Source organism: Aphelocoma coerulescens (assembly GCF_041296385.1).
Source record: "Aphelocoma coerulescens isolate FSJ_1873_10779 chromosome Z unlocalized genomic scaffold, UR_Acoe_1.0 ChrZ, whole genome shotgun sequence".
Taxonomy (NCBI): domain Eukaryota; kingdom Metazoa; phylum Chordata; class Aves; order Passeriformes; family Corvidae; genus Aphelocoma; species Aphelocoma coerulescens.
In genome coordinates this window covers 65,094,594-65,108,110 of record NW_027184085.1, presented here as the reverse complement: position 1 = coordinate 65,108,110, position 13,517 = coordinate 65,094,594, and the positions used below count along the sequence as shown (strand labels likewise).

General features: G+C 38.1%; 1 protein-coding gene across 1 annotated transcript in view; it reads left to right on the top strand.

The window, feature by feature from the left end:
* Positions 1-13,517, top strand: part of ADGRV1 (adhesion G protein-coupled receptor V1) — a 264,867-nt gene that overhangs the window by 128,855 nt on the left and 122,495 nt on the right. The window contains exon 84 of the mRNA XM_069001528.1: positions 3,977-4,077. Within this exon, the coding sequence (XP_068857629.1) occupies positions 3,977-4,077 (101 nt within the window). The remainder of the gene's footprint in view (positions 1-3,976; positions 4,078-13,517) is intronic.

Sequence of the window (13,517 nt, the reverse complement as noted above, 5' to 3'; positions counted from 1 at the left end):
TCTCCTCCATACATTCCAAGAATCTCCTGGATGGCCTCTTTCCCACTGTGCTGAGCTCCCAGCAGGTATCTGGCAGGTTAAATCCCCTACAAGAACAAGGGCTGGTGATCTTGAAACATCCTCCAGCTGCTTGTAGAATGCTTATAGAATAATCTCTTCATTCTGGTTGGCTGGTCTATAAGAGACTCCCACCAGGATGTCAGCCTTGCTGGTCTTCCCCTGATTCTTACCCATGGTACTTGATCTTTTTGTCATTGATCTCCAGCTCCATGGTGTTGAGAGCCTCCCTAACATACAGAGCCACCCGCCCACCTCTCCTGCCTCACCTGTCTCTTGGGAAGAGCTTGCAGCCACCCACTGTGGCGTTCCAGTCATGCGAGTCATGCCACCACATTTCTGCGACGGTGACTATGTCACAGCTTTCCTGCTGTCCCATGGCTTCAGCTCCTCTTGGTTGTTGCCCATGCTGCCTGCATCAGTGTAAAGGCATTTCAGCTGGGCTCCTGACTTTACCCCTGACTCAGGCTTACCACCCTTGGGCTCGTCTCTAGGAAGCCTGGTTTCATCCCCTTCCCTCTTCAAACCTGGTTTAAAGCCCTCTCAGTCAGCCCTGCTGACTCATGGGCTAGAATCCTTTTGCCCTTGTTAGACAGATGGAGCCCATCTGACTCAAGAAGGCCTGGTGCTGTAAAAATTGCCCATGGTAAAGAAACCAAAATTCTGGTGACAGAGCCCTTAAACCATGCATTGATAACATGGGTTTTCATGTTCCTTTCATTATTCATCCCTGCTCCTGAAGGAACTGAGCAGAACACCACCTGTGCTCCTGCCCCATCAACCAACCAATCCAGAGCCCTGGCATCCTCTTTAATGACCCTGGTACCCCCTTCTTGTCAACCTCATCACTGCCAATCTGGACAACCAGCGGTGGGTAATAACCAGAGGGCTGAATTATTTCAGGGAGTCTCCTGGTGATATCCCATACCTGGGGCCCCAGGAGGGCATCAGACTTCACTGTGGGATGGGTCTGGTTGACATACAGGGCCCTCAGTTCCCCTCAGAAGGGAGTCACCTACTACAACTACCCTTCTTTTATTCTTAATTCCTGAGGCTGTGATGCATCTGACAGACGAAGTGCAGGTGGAAGACTCTCCAGACAGATGTTTTTCTTCAGTGTCATCTGCCTGACCCTCTGGACCCAGGGCCTCGTACCCACTCTGTAAGGGCACCTGGGAGGGTGATGGGGGTCAGGAGGGAATTTTACTACCTCTCTGATTGGGTACCCATTTCCATTCCCCCCATCTGCTAGGTCTCCTCCTTCTGCCTGATGGTAAGAGGGTCAGGGCTCCTCTGACTCCCGCTGAGCTTCTTGCAGGTTTGCAAGGCTGTAAGTCCACAAGGCTATTTCTCTTTCACACTCCCTAACACTCCTCAGCCTTCCCAGTTCTTCCTTAAGCCCTGCCACCAGACAGAGCAGATCATTCACCTGCTCACACCACACACAGGTGTCTTTTGCACTGTTCTCTGGTACTGCCCCCAGGCTCAGACACTCCCTGCAGCCAGGGGTCTGGACAGCTGTGTCCTTGGGGGGTTCTGCTTGGGTTAGCACACTTTTGCTGGCAGCAGCAGCAATGGCTTTTGACCATTTGTAACCCATTGCTGGATCTAGTCAAGTTGGGGGAAAAACACCCCAAAAAACCCAACCAAAACACACCCATCTATAACATACCACCCACCACCAGGAGCCGGGAGAACAGCTGCACCCCTCCTGTGCAAACCGCTGAGCAAACTGCCGTACCACGCCCCTGTTTGCTTGGTCTGGGTCACCTGGCTCCGAAGAGCCGTTTAAATCTCCTGCAAATGGTCCTGGCACACCCCTTGATCACCTGAGTGGCTGTTTCCCTGAGGTGCTTTATTGAAAAGAGATGTCATTCATTTGCGAGAAGAAACTTAAAAATCTTAAGTTCATCTGTGTTGCTAGCAGCAGTACAGTCATCCTCTTTGTCAATTTTTTTGACCATTTTATCTGGAATTTACACTCAGAAGTCATAACTTGGGGGAGATAGATTCCATTACACTGCTGCCTAACTGCTACCCAACATCTTGGGAAAAAACCCTAGAGTTCAACCTATGAGGAGCATGACTCTCTTTGTTAGCAGCCTCAACAGCCTAAGCCCCAAAATACCAGGCAGGAAGCAAGGGATCTAAATTCTAAACTCGACTTCTGAAGGAGCCTTCCAGATTGCAGCTGGTTTACTAATATGTTGCAGCAATCACAAATTTAAGTAATTTTTCTTACAACTATAGAATTATTTAGGTTGGAAATGACCTCTTGCATTTATAGGCACTAAGAGTAATGGGCTTACTAAGAAAACATGCTAAAGGGAATTATTGGCTGACTTTAATCCCCTTAAATGGGGGCTGGTGTGCTACTTGTGAGATTTATGACTTCTGTACTAGATCATCACTCTATGAGTAACAAAAATCCTGCATGCAGCTAAATCAATTATGTATCCCTACCTAGCAAACTGTCCTTACAGATTAAATCTAGTCTTATTTTTTTTAAAACCTCAGCCAAAGAAAATGAAGACAGAGAAAGAACCTCTCAGTTTTTCTGCTCCACACAAATTGATGGTTATATTTAACAATAATAAAAGGAGATTTTAGCCCATAAAAATAAGCAGATTTTAAAATACAATTGCAGGGAAAAAGAAGTACGTTGATGAAACAAAATGCTGTAGAATGGAAAATGCAACAAAAGCTGAAGAAAAAATATACATGCAAAAGCTAAGAAAATATTTTGCTGAATTTGAATCAATTAAGATACAGATAATTGTTCAGAACTGGTCATTTACTGTAGTCATAAGAATGTGTTTTAAAAGTAAAAATAGTTTAGCTTGGTTAAGGGTTTACTTTGAACTTGAGGCAAATGCTTTCTGATGCCTTTCAGCTTTTTTGGCTTGTTGAAGATGTGATGATATAGATTACTAGATTTAAATGACTCTTTTAAGTAACAAATTGCTTTATTTTAGAGTGATAGGGATATTATTCATTTCTCTTGATATTTCCACATAGGTATGAAGAATATTAAAAAAAAAAAGAAAAAAGAACATGTAGATAGTTGTTTAAATATCACTAAATAATTCTTGAAATATTTAGAAACAATACTTTTAGCAATTATTTCTTTCATTCATCTCTTACAAATACTGGTAGCTGAACAAATAATCAGTCTCAATAGAGGATAAAAGATCTGCCTTAATTACCCAAATTCCTGCCCTGAGTGAGGTGTGAAAGCACACGGTTAACTCTAATTAACTCTTAGATTTAGCAGTGTTTTCCTTGGTGGCTTAACTTTCCTAGGGTTCTTTTCCCAGGAACTACTTACCGGTAGGAAAGGGGCCTTTTCCATTTTTGTTCTGTTCATGTTTACAATTAATTAGTGAAATGAAAAGTGGTGTCATTCTTTCTGACTACTGCTATAATAGATTTTTATGCCCAACACAGATGAAATGGGAGATTGGCATTTAGAAGGTTTCGCTATCTGCTAAAACAGTGCTACCCAACAGGAGGCATTTCTTATGTAATTGTTTCTAAAAACATTTTTTGGATACAGTAATATGAACACTGAACTTTGCTTTATATATAACTATTATGACAATCACCCATTTTGTGCAGAAAATTACACCAAAAAACACTTTTCAAAAATGGTTTGTTTACATCATGAAATTATTTTAGGTCCCAAGCCTATGGGAACATTAAATACATGTTAGTATTTGAGATAACTCATGAGTGATCTCAGTGTCAACCAAAATGGACATACTTTCTGTAAGATTTGTTTGGTTGGTTTTTATTAAGTGATCTGCACCTTTGAGAGATATCTGCTGGATATATAGCACAGTTTATTAGCCTAAGCTTAAATTTTCCTTCTTTTTTTTTTTTTCTTTTTTCTTCTTTTTTCATTGTAATTTCTATGTAGGTTTTACTTTGGCTATCATCTGCCACCTTTTCTGCACCAGGTGTGCCATGTTTGCTGCTAAACTTCTCACTCATATGATGGTTGCTTGTTTGGGTACTCAGGTAAGAAAAAAGGCTGAAGTCTCAAAATGTGGAGTGAGTACATGTTTGCTTTTCTTTTCTTCACTTTCATGGGCATGTCTGAACAGACCTGCAGTCTAAACATTTTGGGAAAATGTAAAGTTTCAACATATGACACTTAAAATCAATCCAATATTCATATTCTGTGTTGGGAATTCAACTGGAATTACACACTGTCTGAGAATATTTAATGAGAACCAATGGATGATGCAGCAATGTGAGAAGATAGTCCCATGTATAGAATGCTGTGCTCAATTCTAACTTCTGAAGGATTTTGAAAGTTGTCTTATGTTTGGGCCCACAGGCTTTTCTGTCAGTGACCTGTTTTTTTGTTTAAAAACATTTTAACTTTTATATGTAATTCTGATCTGTGAAGAATAATTCCTGAGAACATTTCCATGTGGTGTGTAAATGTATTGATTTTAATTATAGAGGTACAGTTTGTATGGTTCTAAGTAATTTTGTCATTCATCCTCAATCCTTGAAATACATGGCTCTCCTAATCTCTTTTTCTTTTGCCATGCAGTGATTTTGAAAGTTTAGAACAAAATTTTTGAAAGAGGATTTTAGCGGGGTAACTGCTTAGCTAGTGAGCTAGTTTGGAGAGGAAGTAAAGAGAGTTTGGCAGCAGCTGTCAAAGAAAAGAAAGTGGCTTTAAGGCAGAGTGAAAAGAGAGTGTTTCACAAGGGAGAACTGAACTACTGTGCTAGGTGCTCTGAACAGGTGGAAGAAAATATAGAGTTGTGTTGTGATATGTTGGCCTATTGTGAACTAGCCTGATTAGGAAGCTAAAATTTAACAGAAAACTCTACGTAGATGGTGCATGTACAGTTGTACCCACATACAAGCATTTGGTCACTATATATGTGATTAGAAATTTACAATGTAATTAAAAATTTTGTGGGTTTGCTGACTATTGACTCTGTATGAGAGGAGCTATTTAAGACAGTTTTAAATGAGAACTTACTATTTAAAAATCAGCACTTAATAATTCATAGTTTAAATACAAAGAAAATGTTAGCATTTTTTATTTCTGTCTACTAATCTTTAGGCAGTACTAGACACCGGATTTGTAACTATTAGCTCTCTAGCCACTCTACAGAATGAAGGAAGCTGATCTTTCTCCATTTGTTTATATTTTTACCAGAAAAAAAAATAAAACCGGGAAGTTTTTCATGGTAGCTCCCCTGTTTTATATATACATAAATAATTAGTTTTCATCTTGTATCTGCGCTGGGTGCTTATTAGGTTTGTACTTTTGGGGTTCTTTTTAAATTGCTACCAGTGCACTAGTTACTCATGTCTGTAGATGGCAGTCAAACCTTTTCAGCACATTGCTCAGGAATTTGCTGTTCCAAGGCTGTGCCTGCTTTGTAGTTGCTCACAATAGTTCATTTCTCTGTCAGTGATGGGGAATGGTGATTCGCAACATTCAACCTTCATTTCGTTCTTGGTGTGTCCAGGGCTGCCAGCATTAGTGGAGCACTTGTAAAGCATTCAAGAGTGGAGGTCTCACCATGTGTTTAGCGAAACTCATTGGAAAAACATAAAAGACTAGATATTTGCAAAACATTTTTTATTCCTTTTGAGCGTAAGTTCATTTAACAATACCCTAAATGCATGAAGGAAAAAATTACTGGGCTGAGATTTTCAGTTTTGAAGTAAATTTAGGTGGATTTTTGAGTATGCAAAAAATTAAAATAAAATGAGAACATACTTCACAGTGTCTCAATACTGTCATAGTAGTCAATAAAATTCTTTTTTCAGAGATATAAACCTAGATTGCAAACTTAATAGGAACCATTGGCTACTATGCTTTGCCTGAGAATTCCCAGACAGAATGCATGAATAACCCCTTTATACATGGCTTATTTGTATATACTCAGCTTGATGCATCTTGTCCACATTAAATTTCAGGGGCCATTTCCACAGTACATGCTCAGTATTACAAATTACATGAATTTATGCTAAATTCTCTATTCAGACTTTTTGTGAGTGCACTATTGAGCAGCTTTTCATATATGCAGTAGCCACTTCTCTGGAATATTTGATCATTCACAATCTGCTTACAGCAAGTATTGTGTACAAATGGCCTTCCATTCTTACGGCCAGCAAAGCAAAATTAAAGTCTAGTGGTCAAATAGAAAAAAAAGGCATAGGGGAAACTGTGTCATCCTATTTTTATCAAACAAAAAATTAATGTTTTCTCATTTATCCAGTCCCCAAACTTCTTATGCACTACTACTATGATGCACTTAGCATCATCACCTGTCGCTGCAATAACTACCAAACTGCCAGGCCAAGTTGATCCTACCACTGACTTTGATAGAAATGCATGATGAAGAATTATACTTACTCTGTTTAAATATTTGAAAATTGTGTGTTATTCAACCTGAGCAAAAATACAAACATGCATGTCAGTTATATTTTTCAAGAAGCAATGGTGCATACCATCTTCTTTTTAAAAAAATCGCTATTTAAAAATTATAAACTGCAGCCTTGGTAGAATTGTGGCTTTATTATTTGGACTTATTCAGATTTGGACAATTTTGCCAGAAGATAAATTTTAAAGATGTGATAAAATCTCCAAGAGGTCATTAAGGAGTAGGATATGTATGAATGAATGAATGAATGATCATCCAGCCCCTAGCTTCTGCCATCCTATAAAAGTGAAATCTCTACAGAAACACTGAAATGGTGCTTCTACTGTACTGTTTTTAATCTTAACTCTTCCAAAATAAGGAAGTTCTTATTTTCCCCTATACATAATCAAAGCCCAAAAGAAATTGACATATATACCTGGATAGGGGGAGCTTGCAAAGCATGTTCCAAAATGAGGGGTGTAGAGTGATTCGCTGTACCATCCACCAGAGGGGTATCTCGTGGCAGTGAGTGACTGAGTGCCTGCCTCTCTCCTGGCAGTAGACAGAAGTTTTCCTTTTAATTTAGTCTTCCCTTACGGTAAGCCTGAGCCTTTTAGTCAGCTGCTGGGAAATACTAGTTAAAGGACTGTTTCAGAAGAAGCTGGGAGGTACAGAGCTTCACTATACTCCAGGTCTATACGAAATATGAAACTTCATGGAATAGGAAACAATGAATATTTTTATGCATTACTTTAAAGTTAAAGCCCAGTTTCCCAGAGTGAGGGAATTTGCTTCTTTGTCTTCGAGGCCTGAGATTTGCTGCTCTAACCTGACAGCAGCTAGTAATGCTGGTGAGATACCATCAGCATTTACTCATAAGATTTGGGAGAACACAGAGGAAACACAAAAGAACTGTATACAGTGATCCAGAAGAGGTGTACATTTTAGAAATTTGACTCCATGCTAATGTGTTTCATCCTGTTACTTTGTGATGTGAAATATTTCAGTAAGAATTATGAGTAGTATATAGTCTTCTTCCACCCTTGATGTCAGTATTCCTATCTTTGGGATAATAAAGTCTAACATTTCTCATTTATAGAGGGAAAGATTCTACAGGTGTTACTAAGAATGGAAAGTGGAAAATATTTTCACTTCTATTGGAGTATTGGAACACACAGCTAGCTGAGACACTTGTTGGGTATGTCAGAAGGGAAAGGTGTGTCAGTAAAAATGTTCATGTGGATAAGCTGCTCTCACCAGTTCCCTGAATAACATTTGTATGATCACAGTAAATAACTTTTAGTTGCTTTATAACAGTCATGCTGTTCCAGGGGATATGATGTATGTTCCCTAGTCCTACTGAAAACACGGTGCCGTATCATACGGCAGGTAGTGACTCTTGGAGTCTCACTTATTTTCTTTGTTACCATTGCAAGAATTAGGACCTAACCCTTTTCTCCCAGTGACTATCTTACCTAGGTTTCAAATGGAATTATTTAATTATTTACTAGCTGATTTCAGTAATTCCTGCCAAGCCAGAGCACAGTTCGTGCAGCTTCTTTCAGAAGCAGTTTCAACCTAAATCATAAGTAGAACTATTTGGGAATTGCATTTAAATAAAACAAAATTTTGGAGTGGACTAATCTAAATTGAATGCTTTTAAAGTAAAGCAATACATTTTGTCATAAATGAGGCTTTGTGGGCCAATCTCTATTACTCTGAGTTTCTCTTTTTGAGTCCACAGCATCTAAGAAGAATCAGTCAAAGCTGGAGCTCATTTTAGTGGATTTTTAGTGGAAGCGATTGTAATCTATTTCAAGATTTCAATGACCTTATAAGTTTTATTCATTATATATATATATAGGCAGACATTTTATAGACAGATAGATACATACATACATAGATCTCAGGTGTGCTCAGGTGTTAGATAAGGTGTATGAGGTCCTTCAGAATCTGAGAGTCAAAAAATCCTTACCGCGAGAAGTGGGGTACCCAATCATTAGAATATATATTATACACAATTAAACAGTGAGAAAAGACTGCTACCGTAAAACAACAGCAGATCATTACCTGATCACCCCGATTTCTTTTGAGGAACTGGCTACTCATAGAACTCCTCATTGCAGAATATTCCCCTTTTCTCCAGCAGAGGGAGCCAATATGCCTGTGGAATTCCATCAGGTGCCAAGCTGCTGCGGCTCCAAGAGATTTGATATGAACATGATGCCGTCTGTGGATACTTACAGCTAAAGCTCAGGCAAAAGTAAAAGGCTCTGGAGATGGTCTAAGAGTTTATCTTTACACTCTCAGTCTAGGGAGTGTGGACATGTGGAAGCAGCTGAAAAACCTCTATCCCATGAAGAGAAGGTAGTAGTCAGGGCCAGGTGAATGAGTGTAAGAAATAAATCAGAAATATTCTATTTAAATTTTATGTTATTTGTTTTCATCTGCCAACACAGGATTTTGGTCTTTCACTGATAATCTAGAACTATGGAAGTACCTATATATTTTTACTTTTACTACTTGTAGGGATTTACTTCTACCACCCTTGTTCACTTTTCTCATGTAGTGTTAATGCACAGGCTGTTACTTTTTTTACAGATTATCTCCTAGGGTTTGCCAAAACTCAGATATATGAGCAATGCTGCAACATATGTTAGAATGCTGCTACATTACCTCACACCTCCTGTCCTCACTGCAAACAGTCAAATGTTCTGTTTTTCACTTTAAAATATAATATGAGATTTCTATCAGCTAATGCCTTCCAGCTCCTTTTTATTATACTCTATTTTTTCCCAAAATCACAAGCAGTTGGGGACCACACACAGAGAGGAACAGACAGAAACATCCCAGGTTGCCTATTCACTGCTATTCTTGGTGTGTTACTGTGAAACAGGTTATACTGTTGCCTCTCTCTCTTTCATGCTTCATTGTAATTTTTCAATGCTTTCTCCCATTTTTTGCCTCCTTTCTTCATCTGCCTTTGTTTTGTCCTCTCATGTGTGCTATTCTGCTTTAATAAAAAAAGTAGTTATCTATTACTTCTCCTAATTAGCAAATCTCCTGTTGCTCTTTTCCCTGCTGAAGGCTTTCCTCAAACCTGCCTTGATGGAGAGAAGGACCATAGCAGTTGCTGTTACCCATAAATTCAGGCCATAGCAACAGCTGTGCTGTGTTATCTGAAATTTTCAAAGCATTCTTAATGTAGCTTATCTTTTGGAGGACAAGTCTATAGGGTTTTATGAACAATAGCACTTGAGTAGTTTTCCTTTACAGCTAATTAAAATTATACTAACCCTTGAATCTCTAAGTTCTGTTCTTTCTCCACTACTGTCAATTTGCTTGCTTCCACCTGCAAGAAAGTTTTAAAGGGGTCTTTTTTCCCATTTTTGACAGTTTTCTCATGACCTCTTTCATAACTTTCAGGCAGCTAATGTTCCATACACAGTAGATTAACAAGGCCTTTTCAGGACTTAATTGGATTAATTATTTGTATACATGAAACCAGAGCCTGACCTTGCCAGATTCATATGGCAAGTTTAGTTTTAAGTGTAATGGGGTTCTGATTGCTTTTGAAAATAATGGAATATAATTGTCATAAATACCAGCTTACTAATGATTGTGGTTAACTATGATTAAATGCTTTTTAATAATTCTTAATTTAATAATGCTTAATTAATACTTAAGTAATTTTTGATCGTTTAGTCAGTAGGCTATGGTTGAATTTTATATGCTGGTAGATCTGATTTTGTTCATATGTCATTTTTCCCTGTTGGTATAGAAAGTGTCATTTGAAAATGACATTATAGAGATTTATAAGAATTAAACAAACAGGTTATAACATGACAGGTTTTTTTTATTGTCCCATGTCAATCTTTTTAAAATATAATTTGAAAGAAAGACACTAATACTGATGTAGATCTGATTAGATTTTGAAAAATTCCCATGAAAACCATAAATCCTGGGAATGGCAGTGAATAATGAGTGAAATGGTTAACAAAGAGTTTGAATAACAATGAGTATATTAGCCAGAGGGAGAAAGCAGGAACTTACATGTTCATATGCCAAAAAAAACCCCAAACCATGTTCAGTCATGAAAAAAGGCTTGCCAAACCATGATGGTTGATCGTATGCTATATTTCCATGTTTCCATTAAAAAAAAAATTTAAGAAACCAGGAAGCTTATTTTGGGCAAGGATAGATGAATGAATAGAAATCAACTAAGCACAAGGCATGTGCATCATTAGAAATTAACTATTATAGTTGAAGTATTTGCTGGGAATAGTAGAATTTATTTAGAATAGTAGAATCAGAGACTGGAGATGGGAGAAAGTGTACAGGAGATCATTAACTACATTGTTTTACTTCACGGCTGAGATGGGATAGGAATCTTCCCTTAGTCAATAATTGTGGATCAGCTGGCAAGAAGTAGCTTGGAAAGCACAGGAATTCAAAGTCTAAAGATTGTCTGTCTGTGAGTAAACAAACAGAATTGAATCAAATGAGCACCTAGCATTGCATTTACCCAGGATACAAAATGTCTGCTCCACTCAGAGGATAAATATTTTGATGAAAATTGTTAGCACTTTCCCCCCATCTCCCCAGTATTTATCCCTGGTCCTTGCAGTGTCCAAAGAACTTGCATTTTATTGTATCCTGCAGTATTTTTGGACAGATACTGCTCTAGTCGGGGTTGTGGTAGAGAGCTGCATGTTCCAGACAGTCCAAGCACAGGTCTTCCGCCATTGTGGAGAAGCAGGTGGGAAAAAAGGGACATATAAATGTTTTCACTGTTATACAAGGTTGAATGGCACCTCTTTATGCAAGCTTTTAGGCTTCTTGTGCTCTACAGTATCCAGGCTCAAAATCAGGAAAACTCAGCCTTGAAAGTAAGTTAGTAAATAATTTGTGGTTTTGAGACCAAAAGAAAAATAAAAACCACAAAAACAACAACACCAAAAAAATCCCCAGAAAAACAACAACAAAAAAACCCAAACAAACAACAAAAAACCACAACAACAACAAAAAACCCAAAACAAAACCAAAAACAGCAGCAACAACAAAACAACAAAAAACCCGAAGCACTGCCCCTCCCCCCCCCCCAAACAAACAAACAACCCTATTAACTGCAGTAACAGAAGCCTTGCTTCGGGATAGGTGACCTTTTATTTCTTTTTAATGTGTTCCCACAGTGCAAAAAATGTTGGGAAGAGAGGGATCAAGTAGGCATACAATATACATACATCCCATGGAGAAGTATCAGTCCTCTAAACCTTATATACAGAAGTTTTTTTGTCTACCCACCATGTCTTTCATAGGTGTTCTTGACTCAGCACAACATTAATGAGAGGCAGATAGAGAAATATATAACTGAAAAGTACACCTACAGACCTATATGTTCTGTGTAAATTCATAATTAAAATTGGCCTATAGTTACTGCTATTTCTTACTTCTGAAGTATTTTTAAAATATTGCAAATTGTGCTTGAGTATAATCTGTGATCAAGATACAGCAGTGTACTTGCAGACAACTGGAGACGGTTACATGAACATTTTCAAAAGGTCTGCATTGGGGATAAAAGACAGAGCTCTATAACAAAATCTATCCTCATGTTTAACTGTGCTCTTCAGTTGTCATAGATCCTTGCAGCCACTCACGTCTGAGCAGAGTTTTAGGTAGATGGGTGGTTAATGTGTTCCTAAACCCTCATCTGAACATTTGCCAAGTCATTAACTTACAGTGATACACATCGTCCTACCCTTGACATGGGACAGGTTAAAGCAATATCCATATGTTAATCTTTATATTTTGTATAAACTTGTACCTTGCCTTTTACTTTACACAGACTGATATTTGGCATTAGCATGTTACAGCTCATTGCTAACTTCTAGCTGAGGCCAGATGTGATGGCAACTAATCTTGTCAGAATAATTATTCATCTGGGCATCTCAGCTTCCCACCTTTGAAGAACAAAAGCTTTCAGGATATATTTGATAGTAAATGCTATCTATTGTTAAAATATATTTTGTTATCATCGGACTGATTTCTTGAAGCCTTGTGTAAATGTAGTTTCACTGGAAAAGGAATGGAATAGAAGCAAAGAAGGAAGTTGGATGAAAAGGCATTCACTCTGTGATTAGTAAGACTAAACCATTAGTTCTTCAGTCACCTTCTGTGTTAAAAAATTCTTTACATTAGTGATCAAAAGTTCGCACTTACCTTACTCTAACTGTATGAAATGTTTCTCTCTAATGTGTTCTTGGTTGCATTTTTTTATTAGTTTTAAATGAAGTTAGCTTTGACACCTTTAGCATTTAGACTGTTACTCAGTCTCCATTCTGTGCCTGTATGCTCAGTACTGCAAAAAGATAAAACCAAAGCTGAACTTTCTCTTAATTGCAATAACAGATGATTCCTGACATAGGAAGCAAATGTAAGGCTATGTTAATTTTCTCTTTAGAAGCATTAATGGAAAACTGGTCTTTTTATCACAAATACAAATAAGAAGTCCGTCCTTAGAAACCCAGTAATAGCTGCAGACTGAATCTGTGTCCAAGCTTGGGTGGCTCTGGCTGGAAGCAGAAGTCACTGGGAATGTCCCACCAAACTCTCATTCTCTTGTTGCCTGGAAGATTTTCCTTCAGATTTATAATGAACTTTTACTAAGCTCAGTCTAGTTTAGACATCCAGAAAGTATGTATTGAAGAATAATAAAATGTGATGAGACGTCTCTGAAGATAGCTGTTCACAACTTTTTGTTCTAAAATCCTGCTGCAGTGTGTGACACTCATCCGCACACACAGAGCTCGCAGCTTTCACACAATGGTAGCTTTCACAACATTTGCTGAAGCTTTAGATCTTTCAGGCTTAATTTTTTTATTTTTATATTTAGACCATTCTCTTTTGGAGGATGAAACACAGCATATCAGTTTTCCTATATAACCTTTCTGTCCAAAGACATGTATCTCCTTTTCCTCCAGTATTCACAAGTGTCCTTTTTGGCAAGTGTCCTTATTAAGTACCCCAGGAAAAAGCATCTTCAAAAGATTCTTTGTCTGA